Raw genomic sequence first — 21451 nt, 5'->3', positions numbered from 1 at the left:
ATAAACTACATAAATATAATTTATAGATAGAAATTAAAAGATATATATAAATATATGAATTAATTACTAACCTCAATGGCTTGCTCTCTGCATTTGTTGCATATAATAATATACAGATGGAGAAATATACAGCTGTTTTCTCCAAAAGTCCAAGAGTGATGAAAACCATTTTGAACCTGTGAATAATTTGTATATATATTTACATGTATATATTAAAATAATAATAATATATATATATATATATATATATATATATATATATATATATATATATATATATATATATATATATATATATATAACTTTTAACATAAATAAAATTAACATATAAATTAAACTAACTTGGCATGTGTCATGTTGATTTTACAATTCTAGTCTAATAGTATTTCTTTGTGGCAAAATAATATTTAATTAATGATAGCCAAATAAGAATAGATTTTACAATAGTTTATTTCAACACGAAATAAGAGCAAATTTAATGAAATATACTCACCACTGCTGGTCGGGTAGTGTATTACAGAGTTTGGTGCATCAGTTCACATAGGGTTGTTCACTCTGAGATCCTTTTATAGCTCTCTGTCCATTGATGAGCCGCCTTCATTATTGGTGATGATGTCACCACCTTCCCTTGATGAAGCATGCGGGTGACACTTCTACAATGTAGCTCTCGTCACCTTAACTTATTCGTCCCTAAATTTGAACTTCTGAACAGTAAATTAGAGCCTTTGATTTTCTTAATCACCTCCACCAATAATTACACAAGCAATTATATTCAGCAATACTCCGAAGTTGTGTTTTTTAGTCTTTTAGTAGAAAACCACTACCAACCCTTCAGAAGTGTGCAGACATAGAAATCAAGTAGCAACATATGCTATTTCTTAAAAATTACATAATTCTTGTGTCAATAAATTGCCATATATTATGCTCAAAAATAGGTAATTGAGAGTCAGAGATAATAGCATACTATTTTTATCCTAAATAGTTGTCAACAAAATTAGATTTTTGCTTATAACTCTTAGTTCAGCTTTAGTTCTCAATGCTGTTTAAGTCTTACATTTGTGTTTTGTTTATGTAATGTGCTTGTTGCTGTTAGGCTGCTTTCAAAAAAATATCTACAGGCCTACTTTTGGCTTTTTAGATTGTCAATTAACAACTCACAAGAATCAACTCAAATGAGTACAGCAATGCAATGACATTGTAAAACAAATATTATAACATTTACAATAACACACACACACACACACACACACACACACACACGTCACACACACACACAAATGCAAATACGCACACACACATAAATATAATAATACAATAACACTATCCTTCTCTGAAATAAAAATGTGTGCACTAAAACCAATAAAATGCTTTCCAAATTTCCTCACAAATCAGAAATGTACAGATTGTAAGATCATGTGTTACATGTCTTCTCCATTAGTCTGTGAGCCAAAGACCTGCTCCAGCAGTCACAGGTGTCCAAAGGGGCACCCGGGGAGGTGGAGGACCCTGTCCCACTTTTATGGGCACTGGATGACAGATTAGGTAACTATGAGCGAAGTTTTCTAAATGTAGCCCAGGAATGGCCCATGTCATGACACAGAGAGTGTGTTTGAGTACCCTAACATGTTATATAGATCCATAGATCTTTCCTTGTGGTGTGGTTAGGGTTTCTCTCCCAGCTTTGAGTATGCCTGCTGCTTCTGACAAGAGAAAAAAGGGGTATGACGACAGGGAGCAGGCAGTCTGATGATATATGAGGGAATAAACAACCCATCAGTGTGTAAATTAGAGATTGTACCTCAATATCTGAGTTTTAATGCAATAACCAGCAACGTGCAGGGATGTAAGCTCTATCCAATACTGCTTATGTCCCTTGCGTGCATTGCACCTGTTGACGAGCATACTGTTTAATTTACTGGCATTCTGTAAAATAAACTTCACAAGTGGCAAGTAATTAAAGTTGTTTACATACCAGATTCACAAGATTTATGGCTGATGAAGCCCACGTGTTGCAGATGGTTGACCCCATCGTGGTCTCTTTTGGTACAGGTATGAGCTGATGTGGGCTTGGCCTGTTTAGATGACACACACCAAACAAGTAGACCTTTGACCCTTGTATAGGATCCCTAACACAGTCTTAACAATCCTAGGCAGTATTTAGACCCTTTGGGGGAACTTTCAAACCCAAAACTGTGGTTCCCATTACCTCATGCTTTGTCAATGCAAGCGATTTAATCAGCAGTATGTGTTACAACTAGTGCTGCGCATGATTATTCGGGAGAATTGAGAGGGATCAAGTCAACTAAGGCCACCCAATGCAAACATGTCACAGGTTTAAAAGCAATGCAAGTCCTTATACACCTAGTGACACAGTGAATTGAATCTATATTAAGTAGCACAATGTCACTACTTTTGCTTTGCCTCAAGGTTTATTGAGTAGTAAAATGTTTATTACATGAGCTGACATACAACACATACAACAGTACATACATTACAATAGCATGTAAAAACTAAAAATGTATAGAGTGGTTTTGGAACATTTAAGGTATTATTTACATGAATTGAAAAAAGATCATGAAGAATTTTATTATGAAAGGAAAAACTATTTCAAGATTTTAAAGAATAGTTCATCGAAAACTGAAAATTAATTTACTCACCCTTATGCCATTCCGGAAGTGTATGACTTTCTTTCTGAAGATTTTCAGAAGAACATCTCAGCTCTGTAGGTCCACATAATTAGATTAGATCGATTAGATTGCTTCAGAAAACATGGATTAAACCACTGGAGTTGTATGGATCACGTTATGCTGCATTTATATGCATTTTTAAGCTTCAATTGCATTGAAAGGACCAACAGAGCTGAGATATTCTTCTTAAAATCTTTATTTGCTTTCTGCAGAATAAAGAAATTCATATACATCTCTGGGATGGCATGAGGGTGAGTAAATTTTAAGAGAGTTTTCACTTTTTTGCTGAGCTATCCCTTTAAATTCTTCTATACAGTGGACAATAGTTAAAATTACTAACATTACCCAAAATGTGGGGTAAAAAATGCCTCTGTAGTATATTCCTCTGTTCTTATCTGTGAGCAAATCTTTGATATATTCCATACTATTCTATTATAGGCCTATTTATGGATGCCGGACACTATAGTGACCAGTAGCTGTCATATTTCTTTATTCTCATAGATATGTCTCAGATGCAAGTGCTGTAGAATGTATAGACAAAATTAAGTGCTTTTGATATCTAGATACACTGTATGTTATAGAAAGAAAAGAAAAAAAAATAAAAGGAAAAAAGACCCTTAAAATCAACTCCAGGGGGGTAATTATTACCTCTTAACAAAAACATGAATTTCTAATAGCTGAGCCTGAGGTCCGTCAGAATGTGCAGATTTACATTGTGATATGTGCATTGCTGAATATTAAAACTTACACGAGTCTCTTAGTATTTTATGTATCATGAGCTTTATCTTAAATCTTGGATTTCAAAGTCTACTAATCAAATTTAGGGGCACAATATTATACATTTTAAAGACCAGTTCAAGTACAGAATATAAAATAATAGAATATTTCAACATGACTGGCCCAGTGGATATTATTGTGGTAGGTAGGCCTACAGCTGAAACATGTGGAATAATCAGGACTATAAGGCATATGTGCGTTATGTATTTATACTAACATAACCAACAAAATCATGTAATGTGCAGATATGCAATGTACATAAACTGTAGGACAGTAGGCCTACAGAACAAATTGTACATAAATAAAGGCTGAAACGGAAACGAGTCACATTATTCAGAGCACAAACATAAAAGATCGTCAAATTTAAATCTAAATTCAAGTTCCTTTTGAAAATAAACTTGTAAAACTGTAGTGACGCTGGTTGCCTCAACTTTACGTTGTAGTGAAGACGTTAACTCATGTCTACACTACAAAAGGACGGCAGTAAAAATCATGTGAACTGCTGACGTGATAGGCCACTACATCAAACACAAACAGATCCTTTTGAAAAGAAAGGGATTTCTCCAGCACCAGTAGTAAAAATGGTTGCCATACATGCCAAGTGACGTATCGAGGACTGATGTGGCCCAGAGAACCGATTCAGGGAAACGACTAAAGGTAAAAAGGTCAAATGGTAATCCTCGTGATCGTCACAGCAACGGTGATACTTGTAAAATGGAATGTAATTCAGTCCTCGGCATTGAAAACAGTGTTAAGCAGTGCTATTATTGATATGTCGTTTTTCACAATGAAATACCTCACAGCATTTGGCTTATTTATTATGTATTTTGAATACATGCTGTTCAAAGACACTTTTCGCGCGTCATTTTATGAGCACCGTTCGTTACTTAAGGCGCATGTGCAAAGGCGCACTTTACGCAATTGGAGGAAAAATATCACACTAAATTTAGTTATTGAAATAACAGGCAAGTAAATGACACTGTTTTCATGTTGGCATAGGACCAGAACACTTTAATACATTAAATATTTTAATTTAACAGATAATAGCGCGTATTTAGCCATTCCCATCACCGAGGACGTGCAGTTGAACAAGTTGCTACATCTGTAGCAAATGTTGCGCAGAATCTGTTGAAAATTATGTCGCAACGAACGATGGGATACATTGCAACATTCACATTTTGACGAGCTTTACCGTAATATTTCCGGTGTGTTACAAATGTAAATACAAAGTCTGCATGTTTTGGTCTATATACATATCATAACTGGACTTGTGTACCTCTAGGTCCATCTGTCTGACAGAAAAGTTGACCTGCAATCACAGAAGCCTGTTTGGTAAGTTCAAAGTAATATGTGTTTTGGGACATAATGTCTATTCTCTCTACACACTGGAGTATAGCCTGGTCTGAGTAAGTTCTGTGGTTGTTCCAAATGATGTGAAAAGAGATGCAGTGCCACATAAAAACCATGCCAGCTTAGACCCACTTCAGCAAATGCAGCTCTGATGCTGCCTGCTTTCGTTCTGGGTAAATGTTATATTGTATCAGTGCAGCCTTACACTTCGTTGTTGCCATTGTGAATTTTATTTATATAAAAACAGAAAATCATGGATTTTATTTATAATAAAAAATGTTGGACATTAATTCATAACATTATCAGCAATTGTCATTTCAGAGTAAAAATATGTGATGTGACAGTATATGTCACATCAACTGCAGCTTTTGTGCTGCCTTTGCAGTGTACAGTCAATTAATGAATTCCATGCATAATTCCGAGAATGTTAACATACAGTATGTATCAAATCAACAGGCGTAATTGGCAGAAACCATTGTCAAATAGGACACTTTGGAGGACACATTGATGTGAAACAGGAACGAAAATACATCAGTGAGTATAAACGGACATTCTAACTAGCAAGGTACATTTTGAGATGTAGTTTTCTAGTCATGGAATATTAGAAAAATACCTAAATGTCCTGGAAAATAATTGTTTTGTCCTGGAAAATATTTTTGTATAATATAACTGTTTGACAGTGTTGCTAACAAGGTTTTTGTTACATGTACAAAAACATGCTAAGGATCGGGACTTGGAAAAGGAGTCAAATACACATTCATATCGTTTTGTCACTGCCAGTGGATGCATATTGTGAAACAACGTCAACGGTTAATTGTCATGACCAAATCCCTGTCACATACTTTTTTTTGTGCTCATCTGCTGTCATCTCTGCTTTACTCAGACAAAATCCTGAGTATTGATATAGTATAAAATGTTTTTTTTTTTTCCGTTCCATCATTGCTGTTGTGTTTTAACCACAAAAACATTTGAGTTAATACACTTTTAGACAGAGATGATGGTCAGACCACAAATATTTTTTTTTTAAACGAATTCACACCCTGTGTTGGTAGTGTGGTGATTTGGCCATCAAACCTTGGGATGTGAATACATTTTCAATAATTCAACTGAGTCTGCTTATATCGTGTTTAACACATGTAGTACGCAAAAACACTGACGGAATCACAGAATCTAGTCATAAAAACGACATTAGCTTTAAAATGCAGAATATCATGGAATATGACATATTTGGACGAAAAAGAATGTTTGAATACACAATTAATCAAATGAAAACTGCGATATGTCCTGGTGTGATAATTAAACTGCAAATGTGATTTAATTTAATAAATACTATATAATCTGCAAGTGATGCCGCTTCAGATTGAATGTGTGAAGCCATTCATATACTGAAAACACCTCATCATGATCGTCACACGTGCGTCACACGTGCGTCACACGTGCACACTATTAAACTTGTTGGGAACATAGAGTGTCCTGGAAATGTCCTGGAAAATTATGCCTTGAAAAGAGTGGGAATCCTATAAGTTTATTAGGGGCGTATCACAGAAAGATCCTTATTTTAGAATCCTATCTTATCTGATTGTTACCATGGCAATTTCAGTTAGGATCTCATTGAAGACAAAAGCAATTACAGAACAACAAGTGCATTATCTTATCTTTACTACAGTTAGGTTTTGCTTCTGTAGTATTAATTTGTGAAAAATTCAAACTTTTTTCAGATTTTTTTTCTGAGAACCAGCTTAACAATATAAATGTAAGAGAGAGGAGAGAGAAAAGATGCTCACTCACCAGTTCTCTGATGCACCCTCGTGTGGTCCCCGATCACTCCTCCACACTCTCAGGCGGATGACAGCCGCTCCTCCCTGGGCAGACCGGAGTCAAACCTCCGACCCCCTAGTGGACAGAATGCCCCTCTGGTTTTCTGGTGGCACGTGGGGACACTCCTCCGCCCCTGGCAGCAACTCCATCGCTCCAGACGGTCGGGGACTCCAGTCCCTCCTCGCCTCACGGACAGCGACCATTCCCTGCATCCGGGCGGTCGGGCTACTCCGTCCCCCAGTGGATGGCAGCAGCACTCCCCTGGGTGAACGGCAGTGTTAAGGACTCTATGACGGGCATCCCTCCTCCCTCCTGGGTTTCGGCACCAGTAAAAGGGGGGTTCAGGGGAAAGGAGGAGATGAGAACCGGCTTAACAATATAAATAATATTTGATTAAATAAAAATATAAACACAAACACATACAGGGCAGCTGCCCATAATTCTCTCTCTCTCTAACTGTTTTCACCAGCCGCCTTTATCCTCATGCTCCCCAACAGGCTGATTGGGCACTGGGCGCGCGTCATTCCAGCCCGCCCTCCTCCAAAAAGACACATTAACTCAAACAACTTATGGAAACACGAAATCAACCTTTATCAACATATGCTCCCCCCCTACCGTCACCCAACATACATCCCAGTGGTCAGACACTAAACAACAACAGGCACACGTATAAACAGACAGTTAAAAAAAAACACTCAATGACATGAAAAATCAACCAACAAAAAAGAAAAATGAATCCACACAACAATTATATATACCTAATCTAAACTGTCCCTCTCCACTGCTCCTCCCCGGCAACCCTCCAGGAAGGCCAAATAAGTGCCCCTCTGGCTGCCCAGCCATCTATGCGACATCTCCTCGAAAGCTGCCACTTTTCCCAACTCGGTGCACCACTCATGAAATGAGGGCGCACCAGCCGACTTCCATCCCTCAAGAATCACCCTCCTGCCAGTCGTCATGTTGGTAAGGACCCAGTTTTTCATGTGTTTGTCCCCTACGTTAATACAGGCCCCATCACCCAAAACACAAAGTCTGGGGCAGAATAAAATCAGAGTGCTCAAGACTTTACAGACATTACTCTGATTAGTAACTGATTAGTTCAGTGACTCCTTCTGGAAATGTCACTAGGTGGCGACAAATGAGCGTCTTATGTGCCGTGAGTGAGTAATTTTGTTTGTGACCAAAATCTACCAAGAAAATTTATAGTGTTTAAGCATTAAAAGAACAAAGCAGATCTATAGTCTTCCTTCAGCCTGAGCATTATTTTTCATCCAAAAAGACAGCAATAGTAGTCTAATAATAGTGAGTTTCAATAACGTCCTTACCTTCTCCTTTATTAAGACTTGTATGGCTACAAATCTACTGACTTCAGTGTTAGAATTATAAACACAAAGCAGATCTATGGTATTAATTTCCTACGGTAACCTATTTAAACTGCTGAGCATGGCTTTTATCAGAAAAGACCACAATAATAGACAAATAATTATTATTTTGAGTTTCAATAATGTTCTTTTTAAAGTGCATTTCACATGAGTTGAGTCGAGGTGTCAAAGAGGCAGGTGTGCACAATAACGCGTGCAGTTGCTTTGATAGCAGAAAGTAATAAAAGGACTCGTTTATGTTTAGTTCTAAGCGTTTTCTTGGTGAATTTAAATTAGTTCAATAACTGGGGTCTCTGATATGACCTCCGATCTCACAGAAATCACTGCCTTAAAAACTGTTATGTGTCTGTAATGGATATCATGACATGAGGCTCAGGAATACTTAAGTAAACCTTTGTCAGTTAACGCCATTCACCGCTGCATCCACAGATGCTAGTTAAGACTTTCGGACTGAAAGACTAAGACAGTGACTGAAAGATAGACACTGCTCTGGGCTCGGTCTCATCTAAAATGGAAAGTAGAATAGTGTAATCGTGTTTTGTCGTCCGAAGAGTCCACATTTCAAATAGGTTTTGGAAAAAACAGTTGTGTTCTCCGGGCCAAAGAGTAATGGACCATCCAAGCTGTCATCAGCGTCAGGGCCAAAAGCCAGTGTCTGTCATGTTATGGTGGCGTGTCAGTGTCTTTCAGTAACTTTCACATCTGTGAGGGCACCATGAATGCAGAAATATATGTACAAATTTTGGAGTAAAGTATACTGCCATCCAGATGCCGTCTTTTCCTTGGACGTCCCTGTATTCTCCAGCAAGACAAAGCCAAACCATATACTGCCTGGATTACAAGTGCACGGCTGCTTAAGCAGAGAGTGCGTATGCTAGACTGGCCTGCCTGCAGTCCTGACATGTCTCCAATTGAGAATATGTGGTGTATTATGAAGCACAAAATATGACAACAAAGGCCCTGTACAATTGAGCAGCTGAAGACTTGCATAATGAATTCTGCTTGCTAAACTTAACAGTGTGTTTTCAGTGCCCAAACACTTAATAAGTGTTACTAGAAGAAAGGGTGATGTTACACAGTGGTAAACCCCTGACTGTAAAACATAAAATGTGTTGTTGTAGTGCTTTCAATATAGAACAAGGTGAATCAAATTTATAAATCACTCCTTTTTATTAGCATTTTCCATACTGTCCCAGCATTTCTGAAAATTGGGCAATAAGTATTCTCTGTCATGTATCAACACATGCTTTGTGCCTTGCTCTTTTTTGTCATAAGACTCATCTGTTTTATTTATTTTTATAGAAGAAATGGCTTCATTTCCAGTGAAGAGAATCATTCCCAATGATGTTGAGAATGCTTTTGAAGCATCTCAGAAGCACAACAGTATGAAGAAATCCAAGAAAGCGAAAAAGGAAAAAAAGGACAAGAGCAAAACCAAGTCTGTGCCTAATATCTTTTTGCACGATGGCTGCCGTGAGACTGCTATCTTCACACAAATGCGCAAGAGTAAGAAAAAGAAGAAGAAAACAAAACTGCAGGATGATGCCCAGCAAGTTTGGAAATCGAAATCCAAAAAACAGCTCAACCAACCAGTTTGCACCAGTCACACTGAGGATTCACAATCTGTCATCTATATCTCTCCTGATCTGGAGGCAATACATTCAACTGAGAGTGTGTGTCGTAGGAGTGCGAAAGAGATGGATAAGGGCCGAAGTAAAAAGAAAGTAAACTTTAACTTGCCACCTGAGCAGAGCCAAAGAACAAAGGCAAGGGATGAAAACTTTGCCACTGGAAACTCTTATAGATCTGCTATATCCTTCCCAAGAGCTGTTTTCTCTGGAAACATGAGCATTGGCAAGCAGCTTGTAGGGGAAAGCATTGTGGAATCCCAACCGGAAGAAATGAACAGCCAAGACCTGTTTATCACACAGAAATCATTCTTGGATCCATATGCAGAATTTTCTAGCAGTGCAAGCGGAAATGAAGCTACTACAGTTATGGCGCAAGAGAACCGTCCGTGTAGGTCAACAACTGAGGCAGCTACTCAAACTGAAAACTTCTTCACCTTCCCAGAGCTCTCCTACTCTCTCAGGTTTCAGCAGCAGCACAACACATCCATATGCATGGAGGAACCGGTGGACCTGAGCATGCCCAACAGAGCAAGACGAACACCAGGCTCAGTTGTTTTAGCCAAACATTCTACTGTAGATTTTGTGAAACCGACTAAGCTAAAGATATCTGACACATCAAGTGAGGATGGTGATGTGGTTTCGAAGGCCAAGGGTGACTTGTCCCAGCTGAAGGTCATTCAGACTCGCCTGAACGAGTCATTTTTTTTTAAGGTCAAGGGTGATGACTCACCGAAGCCTATATGTCCCCTGATGAAACTCAAAGCGCTGAAAAAAGACTAAAGAAATAAGAGCAGTTGTTGCTACTGCTATATTATATGTGATTGGACCAAATTTGTGAAGCTAAAAGTTTACAGATTTACAGAAAGACACAAAGCATTGTTATTTGCAGTTTGTTTAATATATCTGCATTTTACATTGTTTACATAGTTTCACTGTTTACTTCCAGTTCAACTTTGAATTACACTTTTATGGTGTATTTTGAATATGCCTCAACACCAAAAGTTGTACTTTGTTTATAAGCAAGCATTGTTCACTAAAAAAGATGAGAAATTAAAATAGTCTGTTACGTGGAAAAGTGTGTCTGCATTCCATTTTCTGATTTAAACCATTTTCTAATTGTGTCTAAACAGCTTGATTCCCAACCACTTCCACAAGTGATAGAAAACATACACATGAACAGTTACTGGCAACAACAGACTGTAAAAACAGACACTGTTTGTAATGTGCAGCCTTGTGGGAAATTTGCGGAGTAAAAAAGTCCAGACAATGAAACCAGTGGAATAAAAACAGTCACTGTAGACAGGGAGAAAAACATTGCAACAGAAAACAAATGGTGATAAACTTGATTTATGAAATCACTTTAGGTTTCAATGGGTTTTTCAGTAGCTTCAGTCTTCTGTATCATTCGCGCATCTTGAGGAATCATGTTAGGAATACCATCAATTATAGGATATGCGATGCCAAGCTCTTCATTTATCAGTTGATTGCTCTTTTCATCATACCTGGAATAAATCGGAATTATAAAATATTTATAAGTATAAGTATACTGATTATGAGAAGCTGAACACTACACTTGAAAACCTAGTGAGCTGCATACCTGGTTAGCTTTTATTGGACATCATACTGTATGTATCTAGTTTGACAGCTCACTAGGTTTCAGACACAGTTTACAATACCAAGTCAAGTTAATATTTATGTATCAAACGATCAGTAAATACATCATGCAGCACTAATTATTGGCAATTCAATGTTGTTTCTACAAGCTACAGAGAAAGAAAAGAGATAAACGCATCAAAGTAAGATACAAATTAGTGCAAAATGTCAAAACATCTATGCAATACAATATGTTATACGTGTAATACAAAATAACGTGCATATTATGAATAGACAATTATGAAATATGTATATATACATTCGAAGTACGTAACATCCGCATAATAAATACCTCTAGCTTCATAGTCGTTTTAGTTTTGTAAGCTTAAATATTATGCAATGATGAACACTCATACCTCAAGGGTTTTTTGGATAGTGGACACACCAGAAACTCAAGAATAGAGACATCAAACGCCTGACTGTCCTTCAGTCCATCAGTCCAGCTCCTCCGTTGTATCTTAACAGAGCTTCTGGCACCGAGGAGTGGCAGATAATTCACAGATCTGACCACGCTTACAACTCCAATGACAAGTCTTCCCAAAACATAATGAGACATATCCGAAAATAGTTTTATGATTGAAAAACAAACTTGTTTCACCTGTTTGCTAACTGCTAACAATGTACCGGAAGCGCTGATGCGCGTCTGTATCTGTAAATATGTCCCCTGCACCTTTGCATTAGTAAGAAGATTCCGGTGTCAGAATGTTCCTCATAGTAAATATAGCTTATTTTATGTCAGCTACTCAAAGATAGAGCACATTATTTAATAGCATAATAATAAGACGAAAATGACACGATATTATTTCATTCAAGCTTTTCAAAAAGATTCGAAAGGATAAGATAATGCAATTTTCATGCGATAATAAGCGAAATATAATCTTTAAAGGTATATAAGTTATTGTTAAAAATAAATTCGTCTATGGAAAAAAATGAAAGGGATTTTTTACTTCCGGAAACCGACCGTTGTGCTCTATGCAACATAGAAAACCGAAGAGTCACAGCAGAAATTTTAAATGACCAGCAGATGGCGTCAGTACATTTTTGTCACATAAACAAATGCTTCAACTCCTGACACTTGCGGTTTGGAAGAAAAGTACAGCAGTCCACAAATTTGACTTTTGAGAAAGCTGAATTAAATTATGCACTGACGCTTTCAGATGTTGATAATTTTAGTGATGTGTGTGTGTGTGTGTGTGTGTATGTATGTATATATATATATATATATATATATATATATATATATATATATATATATATATATATATATCGGTCAAAACTTTTGAAACACTTGACTGAAATGTTTCTCATGATCTTAAAAATCATTTCATCTGAAGTATGCTTTTATATATATATATATATATATATATATATATATATATATACACACACACACACACACACACACACACACACACACACACACACACACACACACACAATCACATCACCGTCGGTTACAATTAAAATTCTGAAGATTGGCTAAGTTCAGAATAGCACACACACTACCATACTACTCTTACTTTTTTTCTGGAGCAGAAAGATTAATACAGTTAATTAAGGTTTTATTAGGGGTGGAGGAATTGAGTTTTCTGTGGATGGTCTGTTTCTTCTATCAGCAAATGATTTAGTTTTACCTCATATTTGTACTGTTATGAACTGATGTTGTTGAGGGACAGTGAAAGCTGGGAGAAAGCTCTGGATCGCTGCAGAGCTCTTGACACTGACCTGCCGAGAATGTCAAATGAAACCTGCTCCACAAACCTGCTTCAGGCCAAATGAAGGACAGACACTGCTCAGAAAACATTGTGGATCATTCGAAGACTGGCCCATGGCTTTGGATGAATCGATTGCCTCTGCCATATGAATTTGCAATACCCACTTACCCTTCTGAAGCTGCTTTTAATGCCTGGAACTTTAAAGTGGATCCCTTGGAAAACAGAATAAAACAAATTTATTTTGCAACTCATGAGGATGGTGAGAGTGATGAAGTACTGTGTTTTTTTTTTTTAACTCCTGAGGAGGCTTTCAAGTCAAGGGCATAGTAGCTGTGGGGGACATGTCCCCGTACTCTTTAAAAAGGTGATTTTTGTCCCCCACACTTTTCCAAGCTAAACCCATACAGTGTACAAATGGTGGATTTGTTTACAGTATACTTTGCGTTTTGTTATTTTGAGCTGATTGAGCAACCATCCATCCAATCACGAGCCGAGTTTCATGAGCCGAAACAACCCTTACAATAGTCGATCAAAAAAATTAAAATAGGAGTAAATGAGATTCCTTTGAGGTTCTACTTCATGCAAACTGAATGTTATAAAAAAAATTCTGTTCATGTAATGTTGGAATACACCACATTTCTCAAAGTCCTGAATTTTAATGGCTTGCCCAATTTGCAAAACACTTCATGTAGAAGCATTATAGCAGATAACTGATGCAAAGAGCCCTTGTGGGAGTACTGCATGCACTTATTTAATAAACTCATTGGGTTTGGTTCCGTAGTCTCTGGGATTATAAAAGGTACAGAAGTGTGAACCCAGCACTTTTCAAAGCTGATAACAAGCACTTAGTGTTTATGCTTCTTATGCTGTAAACCATTCAGACAAAAAAAGTGCATAAAAACAGTAACTTTAAATTATGCTAAAATGGTCTACAAGTGTTCCACAAATGATTATATAATTGTAATCACAGGTTTCTTCTTCAACTTCTTAAAATAGTTTTTATTCTTTGTTTTAGACATATACTTCAAGAGCTATAAAATTACATTGAAAAATCTTCTAAAGTGAAATGAAAATAGGAAGGCCCATGTACTCTCAAAATGTTAGGAAGTCAACACACACAGATGGATGGTGAACCCAGATTGTAATAGATACTGTGCGTGTAGATGCACTGGTGTGTTAACTAATTATCTTCAACCTTGGTCAGAAGGTTTATATCAGGGAGCAAAGAAGAAGAGTTCCACGACAGCCTCTGTTCCAAAGCATTGAGTTATTTTAATCAATTCCAAAGGTAATGTGTTTGTGATTGAATGTGGTCTCTGAAATGATATAAAGAATAACAAATAACAATATATTCAATAAACTAAACAAATCTTACACTGCTTGAATGTGCATTCCAATGAATAAGTCTAAATAATGAATATATAACATTTCAGTAATTTAGAGTCAAGTGTACCCAAATGGCCACAAGGCGGATCACTTAAGCAATGGAAGAGATTGATATATATTAGATTAATTTATACAAGGTATCATAATAAACATTCATTCTTAATTACCCATTATATATTGTCTACAACAATGCTTAAAGCGTTACATACAATGATGATACCAGTGCAAATATCACAGAATTGAATAGCTTGTTAATATTGCAATGGCATATTGCAGTGTGGTCGATTGTATTGTTTTTTCAGGGATCAAAATAAAATTTTGCACACACAGAGTCATTGGCCATTAGGTCGGGGCAAAAGTTCACGCATGGGCGTATGTGTGGGGGGGATCTGTAGCGCACCCTTTAAAATGGGTGTGTAAGACCTCTGTAGCACCTTCATTTTCATCTACAGTCACCAAAATTGGTACATATATAGTACTTATCAACCCGGAACTTTCATATTTATTTTTTTCAATATTCCAGTCTCTTAACTTTTAAATACTCCTCCAAGGTTGTTCATGAGACTGTCACCACATTTAGACAACATTATGCCAAGACATTGAAGATGCTAAATTGCCAACAGATTTTGATATATCGAATGGTGTTGCCATGGCGAGGCATTAAATTAATGCTGAAAAATGGGAAACAGGAAGTGTTTTCTTCTGAAGAAGTATGTTTAGTCTCGGGGGCTAATCATGGATTTGACTATTTTGGGTCATGGTCACAGTGCCACCACCTGGCAGCAGAAAGTGTAATATAATCTTCTTATATTTACTCAAATTTCTTTAAAATGGTTTAGAATAATGTCAAATGCCTGTGTCTACCTTGCATTGTTTTCTGAAAACCACCACATGGAAATGGACCACTTGTGCTTGGGGCTGTCATTGCTACTTGCAGCTATATTTTATCCCTAGTTATTCCCAAGGTAAAACCGCTCAAATAGAATGACTTATTAAACTGTTCTTCCTGATTAAAAGAATGTTGAATTCTGTGGTTGATAAATATGAAGAATTTGAATAGCTAAGAAAGCTTTAAGGATGGCGCGTTACCAAGGTTTGATGGTTTTATCCCATGGTCATGGATAGGGTCAGAAGGGTGGCACGGGGTGGCAGCTGCAACACCAAAAATTAGCTTTGCCACCCCACTTGCCATCCCAACATGGACCCCGGTTGCATTCTGGAGATGGTACGCAACGGCTTAACCCATCCGTATTATGCATGGTCCATAACAACGTTCCGCAAGTGTCTGAGAGGACATAGAGTTCTGCCTCAGTAGACAAAATCAAGTATGACAAGTTAAAAGTATTTTAAAATGTTTTATAGAGGCTATTTATATTTATAAAATATATTTTCCCCACATTGGATAATTACATCCTTCATTCACAAGCCTGAGAAATGAGGGAAAGAAAAAACTAAAAATACATTTAAACTTTGTGCTACACAGTAGCAAATCTACAAAAATTCCAAACATACAAGAGCCAATGCAAGCTTAAATAATACAGAAGAGCTGTGTTGATATACATTTAAACAACACTGTCTCACCAACATCTTTTGGTCATTAAATATAAATGAAATATAAATAATACAAATTACAGAAAATATAAGTATAAATAATCAGTAGGAGATGTTTGAAGTTTGTCCCTTGATGTCTTTGAAGTCCACGCCTGAGACATCAAGTTATCATCATACAGTGTTATCCTCTGTCTGACTAAACATCAATGCATGTAAAGGGAAACAGCATCTCAGAACATTGTAAATCCAGTGATAACTACATTATGCAAGTCCCACAAAAAACACCAGGGCATTATAGAACTGTGCCAGGCAATATGTTTGCAATTGTCCATTTCTGATTGCTGCACTTCTGAAGAGCCAGCTGGTAACCATGCTCCACTTCTGCACTTTCTACCAGCTCCAGGCAACGCTTCGACTTCCTGTTCAGAACGGAGCCTCCCTGGAAGACAAAGAACACATCAAAATATTATAAAATAATTTTGAAGAATGTACCATAAGGTCAGATACAACAAAATCTCAGCCTCAGATGGAACGGCACAGTCCATTCGCTGACCGCCTGATGCATATTATGCACAAAACTGGAAAGCACTTTCTCAATCTGGCAAGCTCCAATCTGATTGGCACTTCATCACTTTTGCACATGAAAGAATTAGTGGATTTACCAGGTAAGTGCAATCAAAATGATATTCAGAGATTTGTTTCAAGTCCTTAGATGTGAGTTATCAAGAAATCCTGATGTATTCATACCTTCAATATTTTAATTATATGGCTGTGGCAGGGCGAAGGGCGGGGCCAGGTCGTGATCCTACACACCCGGTCCCGTATTAGGCTAATTATACCTCTGTGAGGGATAAAGGTTAACTGCAGGGGATCGTGCAGGAGAGAGAGATCGTTTACGGACATGTCCGTCATGTGTGTGTTTATGTTGTCTTTTAAGTTTATCATTAAACTATTATTTATATTGAAAAGCCGGTTCTCGCCGCCTCCTTGCCCATCCTTTCCACTGATCCATTTACAATGGCATACTGTTTTACACACAATTAAAAATAGTAGGCAGTATCCACTGTATAATGTGCAGTATGTAGTAGTAGTATTGCGTTAAGAATATTATCCCCAGCCCAAAGCCTAACCCGAACTCCAACTCTGAAATCTGGATGGCTGAAAGGAATGCCTTTCCAAGGAATATTTTACATGGAAAAATTTATGTTTTAGGTAAGCATTAGGCAAGACAAGTAAAGAATGGAGAAGGGTGTACTGAAACACTGTGATTGTTAACAACTCCCACAATTTGACACATTAAGCAATTGACAAAATGACTACTCAGAGCTTTTCTGACATGCTGGGCCAGTGAAACATCCCACATTTCATCCCACATTTCTCACATACACGTTTGACTCATGAGCGCATCCAATAATTACATTAAACAAAGTTGCATTTAAAATAAAGCTGGAGCAATTCATCATGTAATAGCCTGTCACTTATGTAACAGGGTTTTAATAAATTTAAGTATCTTTACTGTTGACCTTCAAATGTTTGCGCATTAGTTAATTGGTTGGGTAATTGCTTCACCTGTTCCACTCACTGCACAAGTAAGCAAATTATAAACAATACCTACCCTCTCTATATCACTTTTCCTCAGGTTCAAGCTGTTGAATAACTGTAATTGCATTGATTAAAGTCAGAATGTTTTTTCAGTCACCATTCACTTCCATCGTAGGAAAAAGAAAGGGAATGAAAAGTGTGCAATGAAAGGCAATGGTGACTGAGGCAATTATTCTGCCTATTATCTCTACAGTCAAATGGGTTTGGAATGACATGAGGGTGAGTAAATGATGACAGAATCATAATTTTGAATCATAACTATTCCATTAAATTACACAAACTGCTGTGACATATGTTAATTTTTCCCTATTTGAATAAAGATGCATATATTATATGGCTTGTTTCATAAATCCTGTGGCTTAAATTAAGATGCAAGCTAAACTCCTTACTGGCACTTGAATTGAATTAGGGGAGCTTTAAAAGACACACCGCTCACAATAATTCACATCTGAATTATTAATATTTGATATCCTGAAAGTGTCCAGTCATACAGCCGGAAGGCTGACAGATGCTGCAAATTTGATGGTGAATTTTTAAGGGAAAGTTTTTGAAGTCCTTAAATGACTTCAGAACTTAAGAAGAGAGAAATGTTGACATTGGCTTTATTTGAGCTAGGCAGAACGAGATGTCACTGTGTTTGTATTAATGGGAAGCTGAGGCTCTTTCTGACACTTTTGGACAAAAGCAAACCAGACTGGACATAATTTAAAGGAATGTTCCAAGTTCAATACAAGTCAAGCTGAATCGACAGCATTCGTCCAACAGTTTTTTAGAACAAGCAAAAATCGTTAAGTGCCTCCCAAGCCACACCCACAGAAGATACTGAGGACCAGTCGGTCTCAATATAGACATTGATTTCAGCCTTTAGTATTTGTTGGAATTCAGGATTTTGCAAAAGGGATACATTAAAGCGAGAACTATGTGATTTATTTTTCTCCGTTTGTGGCAACACCTCTAAACACACCGGGATCTGAGAATAAAATGTTTCCAATTGAGCAATCAACAACAGATGAAATGATGGACTTAGATATAAAAACAATTATATTCTAGATTAAATCTTATGGACTGATGAAAAAAATGTATAGTCCCTACCAAATGGGTTCAAAAGTCTCCAAATATCTGTAAGACCAAGATTTTTACACATCCTGTGAAGCATCAATGCTGCTCTAGGGGGCTTGCACATTTTTGCTTCACTAGATTAAAGTATCCTCCCAATATTACATCATGAGGAGTGCCAGTGGCTTGCAGCATCCCTTCAAGATCTATAAAAAAGCCCTGATCATCAACGTTAGGTGCATAAATATTAGCCAAAATAAGACTTTGCTAAAACAATAATGTCTCTTCCTATCTTTACTCTGTTTAAGACATTTGAATTGTTATGAAACTTATCAAGGTAATGACTCTCCTGCTCTTACTCGAGCCAGCACAATAAAAAAAATTACCACCCCATATCTTCCCAAATTTTTCAGCTTCTTACAGAGAAAGGTGTGTTCTTGAAGAAACACTATATCATATTTCTTACGCTTACAAAGAGAAATAACCTTCCTTCTTTTTATGGGGTGCTCCAACCCATTTGCATTCCACATGGAGAGAAACAATCCACTCATATTAAAACATGACAAAAAATGTATTGTGTGTCAAAAACAAGATTATAAAGACCACATTCCAACATTAGTGCAACACACAAAACCTGAACATCCCCCAGAACAAAACAAGCAGAAAAAAGAAAGACATGTGCATTAACCCAGCACGTGACAGCGCCAACTGCCATCCATACCTCCAAACTCAAACAGTCCATGCACCCCCATGACAACTTTGCCGTCAGATTGCTCAAGTCCGGTGTTTCTATACAAATTTTGTGGGACAGAATTATAGTGCAAAGATAATATATAAAACAAACTCCAGCCAATAGGCGGAATAAACACAAGAGCATGTAGATTCATCCATAAAACTGTTTGAAGGTGTGACACTCCACAAAATAAACCCTAGCAGCTAGGCGAAAACAACTTAAAAAAAAAGAGGTGCGCAGATTTCTCAAACAGTCAAGCGAATGTTCAGCGAGCCGGTCCACTTGGCTGCAACATGAGTGCAAGCAAATTACTTACTCCAATGACTATGCAAGAAATACTCCAAAACAAACTCCTGCCAATAGGTGGAATAAGCACAAGGAGTGTGTAGATTCATCCATAAAACTATCCTGAAGGTGTGTTGCTCTACATAATAAACTCAAGCCGACAGGCAGAATAAGCACAAAGAGCATGTAGATTCATCCATTATACTGTCCTGAAGGTGTGTTACTCTACAAAAGAAACTGCAGCTGCTCGAACGTTCAAGCGAATGTTCAGTGAGCCAGTCCACTCGGCTGTAACGTGAGCACAATAAGACGACCCACTCACAGCATTGACTTAATGAAGGACATCGCTTGCTGTGGGCATATAAATGTTTTATGGCCATCCTTAGCATCTATTCTCAATTTTGCCAGGAATATCAATACAAAAGCAACCTTCCAGTTTCTTGAATTCCTTGAATTGATCACATTTCTCTCTTGTCAAGTTCACAAAGTCTGTGAACAAGAAAATGCTGTGGTTCTTCCAAGAAAGTTTTTAGAATTCATTCCTTTATTCCTCGCCTCGCGTAACACAAGATCTTTATCGGATGATCTCAGAAATTTGGCCAGAATTGATCGGGGCCTGTCTCCCTCTGTGGATCAACGAGCCGGAACCATGCAAGCACACTCGATTTACAACTTATGGCCTGCCATGTCGAGCAGACTGGGAAAGAGCCCATCCAGGAATTCCATCATATCCTGTCCCTCCACTCCCTCCGGGACTCCCGCGATACGGATGTTATTCCACCGACTATGGTTTTCCATGTCCTCTAACTTCTCCCAGACACACTCCAAATCCACATTGGTTGCTAGCGGATCCAGATCATGCATCTGCGGAAAATTGCACGCTGGAGAACCGTTAACAGAACCGAAAGTTGCGAAGATCATACGATTGTATTTTTGGAAGAATGGAACCGGTTCTGAACAAGAACCTGTTCTCAGCTCCCAACCCTATTGTTTGTGTTTAAAATGCCCAATTGAGTATGACTAGGACAAGTTGTGCTGTTGCATTGTACTAATTTCCTTAAACTGCATGTATACCTGAGTAAAGAGCCAGGAGAGCTTCATGTGCTTGTTGTTGGCATAGCTGCATTCAAGCAATCGTGCCCGACCATTCACATCCACCAGGCACTTGTTGTCATCATCATCAATGGTTGGACTCAATCCTCCAACATGCAACTGTTGAGAGCTGGTGTAGAATACATTCTGAAATGACAATAAAGAAAGATACTGTTAAAAGTTTAGTTCACCCATAAATGGTGACTGAGGCTAACATCCTACCTAACATCTCCATGTGTGCTCCACAGAAGAATAAAAGTCATACTTTCTTGTTGTTCCATTCTTTCATATATTCAGTCTGGTGTTCCAATAAAAAGTTTTTTTTTCCAATATTATCATATTTATTTTATCATTCTGATCCATGATCTTATCTAATATCATGATTGATTGATTTTAGGCTGTCTGAGAGTCTTTTGGACAGCGTGTTTATTATTCAGCTTTGCATTAAACAGCCAGTAAAATTCATTATTCATGTAAGAGAATTGTGCCTTTCCTCTGAAATCACTAAGACATGTGGCTCAGTTCCAAATCCCTGTGTTAATGACTCCTAGTTTTGCATCTTAATCGGCTCAACAGGGAGGAATAAATACTGATCATATGACTCATTTGTTAATATCAAACCCACTGCTCAAACCTGTGCTGTATGCCAATTCACATACTTCTATTATGCATTCAAAGTATGTATATTTCAGGTGGTGGGAAACCACTTACTTTTTAGTAATTAGTAAGACAG

At 37.5% G+C, this 21451-nt stretch overlaps 3 protein-coding genes and 1 pseudogene across 5 annotated transcripts in view; 1 reads left to right on the top strand and 3 right to left on the bottom strand.

Annotated features, from left to right (window-relative positions):
• Positions 1 to 4683: 4683 nt before the first annotated feature.
• On the top strand, positions 4684 to 10425 carry si:ch211-176l24.4 (uncharacterized). Of its 3 annotated transcripts, XM_052123122.1 has the most exons (4): positions 4684 to 4796; positions 5271 to 5348; positions 7439 to 7595; positions 9317 to 10425. In XM_052123122.1, exon 4 carries the CDS (start codon positions 9322 to 9324, stop codon positions 10423 to 10425), a length of 1104 nt encoding a protein of 367 aa, XP_051979082.1. In that variant the 5' UTR covers positions 4684 to 4796; positions 5271 to 5348; positions 7439 to 7595; positions 9317 to 9321. The 3 variants fall into 3 exon arrangements, with proteins under 3 accessions (XP_051979082.1, XP_051979081.1, XP_051979083.1); XM_052123121.1 differs by lacking the exon at positions 7439 to 7595; XM_052123123.1 differs by lacking the exons at positions 4684 to 4796; positions 5271 to 5348 and having other exon boundaries at positions 7332 to 7595.
• LOC127640517 (phosphatidylinositol N-acetylglucosaminyltransferase subunit Y-like) lies at positions 8828 to 10960 on the bottom strand (annotated as a pseudogene).
• On the bottom strand, positions 10745 to 11969 carry LOC127640516 (protein preY, mitochondrial-like). Its single transcript, XM_052123124.1, has 2 exons — positions 11655 to 11969; positions 10745 to 11147 (listed from the first exon to the last, which is right to left on the bottom strand). The coding sequence occupies exons 1-2, from the start codon at positions 11852 to 11854 to the stop codon at positions 11006 to 11008; spliced, it is 342 nt and encodes a 113-aa protein (XP_051979084.1). The 5' UTR covers positions 11855 to 11969; the 3' UTR covers positions 10745 to 11005.
• A 3801-nt stretch (positions 11970 to 15770) lies between these two features.
• Positions 15771 to 21451, bottom strand: part of LOC127640563 (polypeptide N-acetylgalactosaminyltransferase 18-like) — a 68807-nt gene continuing 63126 nt past the window's right edge. Inside the window, exons 10-11 of the mRNA XM_052123190.1 lie at positions 20701 to 20865; positions 15771 to 16389 (exon numbers count right to left, since the gene is read on the bottom strand). Coding sequence (XP_051979150.1) covers positions 16243 to 16389; positions 20701 to 20865 — 312 coding nt within the window. The 3' untranslated portion in view covers positions 15771 to 16242. The remainder of the gene's footprint in view (positions 16390 to 20700; positions 20866 to 21451) is intronic.

This window comes from Xyrauchen texanus, chromosome 49, assembly GCF_025860055.1.
Source record: "Xyrauchen texanus isolate HMW12.3.18 chromosome 49, RBS_HiC_50CHRs, whole genome shotgun sequence".
NCBI lineage: Eukaryota > Metazoa > Chordata > Actinopteri > Cypriniformes > Catostomidae > Xyrauchen > Xyrauchen texanus.
The sequence above is the reverse complement of the archived record's forward strand: the minus strand, read 5'-3'. Positions and strand labels throughout refer to the sequence as shown.